The 2,999-nt window shown below is 43.0% G+C and overlaps 1 protein-coding gene across 1 annotated transcript in view; it reads left to right on the top strand.

Annotated features, from left to right (window-relative positions):
* LOC107102355 (transcription factor 4-like) overlaps positions 1–1,536 on the top strand; it is a gene marked incomplete at its 3' end in the record, with an annotated part of 170,571 nt that extends 169,035 nt beyond the window's left edge. The window contains exon 9 of the mRNA XM_015401628.1: positions 1,409–1,536. Within this exon, the coding sequence (XP_015257114.1) occupies positions 1,409–1,536 (128 nt within the window). The remainder of the gene's footprint in view (positions 1–1,408) is intronic.
* Between the last annotated feature and the right edge of the window lie 1,463 nt (positions 1,537–2,999).

Genomic DNA, 2,999 nt, shown 5'->3' with positions numbered 1-2,999 from the left:
GCTGCAGCGCAGAGCGTCTGGCTGCAGCGCAGAGCGTCTGGCTGCAGCGCAGAGCGTCCTTCTGCAGCGCAGACCTCCAGAGTTTGAACATTGCAGCTAATTTATAGCAGAGCTAAAGCTGAGCTCCTCTCCTCTGATGACATCAACACATTTCAAACATTTAAAGCAGGAAGTGGACAGCGCAGACGCTAACAAAGCTGGATTGGGGGTGAAGCTGCGTTAATGTTTATACAGAGGAGCGGTGAAAACGGTTCAGCCAGGAATGACCTCATGCTTCACACACAGGCGGCCGGACAGCTGCGTCTGCAGCCTGTGACTCATTTCTCATGAAAATCCTCCTCAGAAGATGGAAAACATGGAAAACATGGAAAAATTCCCTCTGAGCTGCTTTCAAACATTTAAGCCTTAAAGAAACGGCAGGAAAAACGAAACGCTGGAACACGTTTCTGTGTTGCTTTCTAATGTTAGCCTCTCAGCGGTTTCCTTGGCTTCGTCCCCAAAACGTCCCACACTGCTTCGCCGCAGCCGCCATTTTGTGTCAGATGGGAAGCTGGCTAATTGAATTACAAGGCATGGCTTTGTGAGCGTCGGGGTGAATCATTTGCACCACAGCTCTGTGCAGAAGCTCAATGTTTAAAAGGTTATTTTTGTTACAAAGTTAAACACAAATTCACCATAAAGATTTTAAAGTCTGTCAAAAAGAAACATTTCAACTTTAAACTCTCAGTTTTTTACAGTTTCTGTTTCCTGACACCTGTTTTCCTATAAACACCTAATCAGGCTACTGTTAGCTTTGCTAAACCATCACTAATGATTTATTTTAGCGCTGCTCTGATCCTCACTGCCTCTGTGCGCCATGTTTCTATCATGTCAACATTTTGCTGCACTTTATGAATCAAATCTTTAACTGCTAAGCTGCTCATTCTCTGTATAAATGAAATTATATAGAGAATTTATGCAAAATAAAAATAAAATAAAAGTTATGCTAACCTTTTAGCTATTGCTAATGACCATATAGCTATAGAAATAAACTGAATTATTTAAAGTGGGACAGAATATCCAACAAATTTACTTTTTTTTTATAGAGTAGCTGTTTAAAATCACAATAAAATGTGAAAAACTAAAAGTAATTTGGAGGAAACGGCGTAAAGGCTCCAGGTCGTCCGTCCGTCCGTCATGGTTATTGGATTAATTTACTTTTTTTTTTTTTGTGCTAATTTACAATTCACCAATTTATTTATTTTCTGTTTGTATTTATGTATAGTATGCATGTATTTATGTAGAGTATGCATGTATTTATGTAGAGTATGCATGTATTTATGTAGAGTATGCATGTGTTTATGTAGAGTATGCATGTATATATTGAGGCTCAGGACTCCTGTGTTTCTCGTTCCTTCTCCTCTTCCAGCTGAACGGTTTCGTCCTCCTCCAGCCGTCCTCCATCCTTTATATTCTCCCAGTTTTCATCCCAGTTGATCCCAACGCTCGACCTTCGCTACAGAAAATAAAAAACGCCGCCGCTCTTCCCGGGCCTCGGTTCTGCAGATTTTTTCCCTTTGAATGAAACCAGCCTCTCTCTGTCTTCCTGTCCTTGTGAGGACCTTTGGATTCACCAGGACACACTCGGGTCCTGCTGCAGATGTGAACGCTCCCGGATGCATTCCTGAGCTGAAATATTTGGCTGCAGCGAACAGACGGCTTTGAGCGGCGCTCCGATTCGCTCCAAGGCTGTGATGGAAATCACATGTTGTCAAACACACATTCAGTGAGGCGGCTCTCCATGCTGGACTGGATCTGACAGAAACTGCTTTAAGCTGTTAATGTGTTGCTGGAAAGTTCTGTCGTCAAAATGACTCATTCAGTCCAGTTTTCAGGTATTTGTTCATTTATAGCGTCTCGGTGTGAAGGAAAGTAGCCCTGAGCATCACTAATCTGTCGCTGTGTGACAGGAGAAGAAGCTGCTGCTCAGTCTGAGCTGTTTGATGTTAAACTGCAGAATGAGGCGTTTAAAGATTTAAAATGTTAGGAAGATATTGAGAAATAAAACCCGGGACCCAGGATGCTGACGGGTTCTTTTACTCGGTCTGGCCGCCATGTTTTCTGTACGGCCTACGACTGAAGGGAGGGTGAGTCCTTCACCGCTGCAGACGCTGCTGAGGAGGATGAGAAGCGCCCAGACTGCAAGAAAACCAGGAGTGGATGAGATCAGCTGTGCTGGATGGGTGACCGGGGGGGGCTGACTGGTTTAAAGGAAAAGTCCAGTCAGCAGGAATAATCAATGGATCAATAATTAAACCTGAAACTAATACGTTCGCAGTGATTTCATGAATTTAGTTTTAATCAGTAAAAAAAATATAAGTCAGAACTATTTTAGCTGGAAAAAGAGCTCTGGTGACCCTGAATGGGACAATATTAACTCCGCCGCTGTTCTGTCAGACCAGCATACCCAGTCAGACCAGCATACCCAGTCAGACCAGCATACCCAGTTAGACCAGCATACCCAGTCAGACCAGCATACCCAGTCAGACCAGCATACCCAGTCAGACCAGCATACCCAGTCAGACCAGCATACCCAGTCAGACCAGCATACCTGCAGTTAATACGCATTAGCGAGACGTCAGATTCACGTTTATCGCTTTAGTTTTGTGAGAAAAATAGACTTTAAACTACCTCAGTGGGTTATTATCCCTTTGGTCACGTACAAAAAAATAATTCAATGTCAGTTCACCATACGCTTCAAAAAACAACAAAAAATAAGAAATTTATTTGTTTTCTTGTACATGAATAAAGGCATGGAGGTTCTTTAAAGTTCTTTTTTTTTTTTTTTACAAATCGAAAGGGATAAACAGGTATTAACTCTGGGTATGCTGGTCTGATGGGTATGCTGGTCTGATGGGGTATGCTGGTCTAACTGGGTATGCTGGTCTGACTGGGTATGCTGGTCTGATGGGGTATGCTGGTCTAACTGGGTATGCTGGTCTGACTGGGTATGCTGGTCT

The sequence above is a fragment of the Cyprinodon variegatus genome, unplaced genomic scaffold (assembly GCF_000732505.1).
Source record: "Cyprinodon variegatus isolate N-32 unplaced genomic scaffold, C_variegatus-1.0 Scaffold1240, whole genome shotgun sequence".
NCBI classification, from domain to species: Eukaryota; Metazoa; Chordata; class Actinopteri; order Cyprinodontiformes; family Cyprinodontidae; genus Cyprinodon; species Cyprinodon variegatus.
The sequence above is the reverse complement of the archived record's forward strand: the minus strand, read 5'-3'. Positions and strand labels throughout refer to the sequence as shown.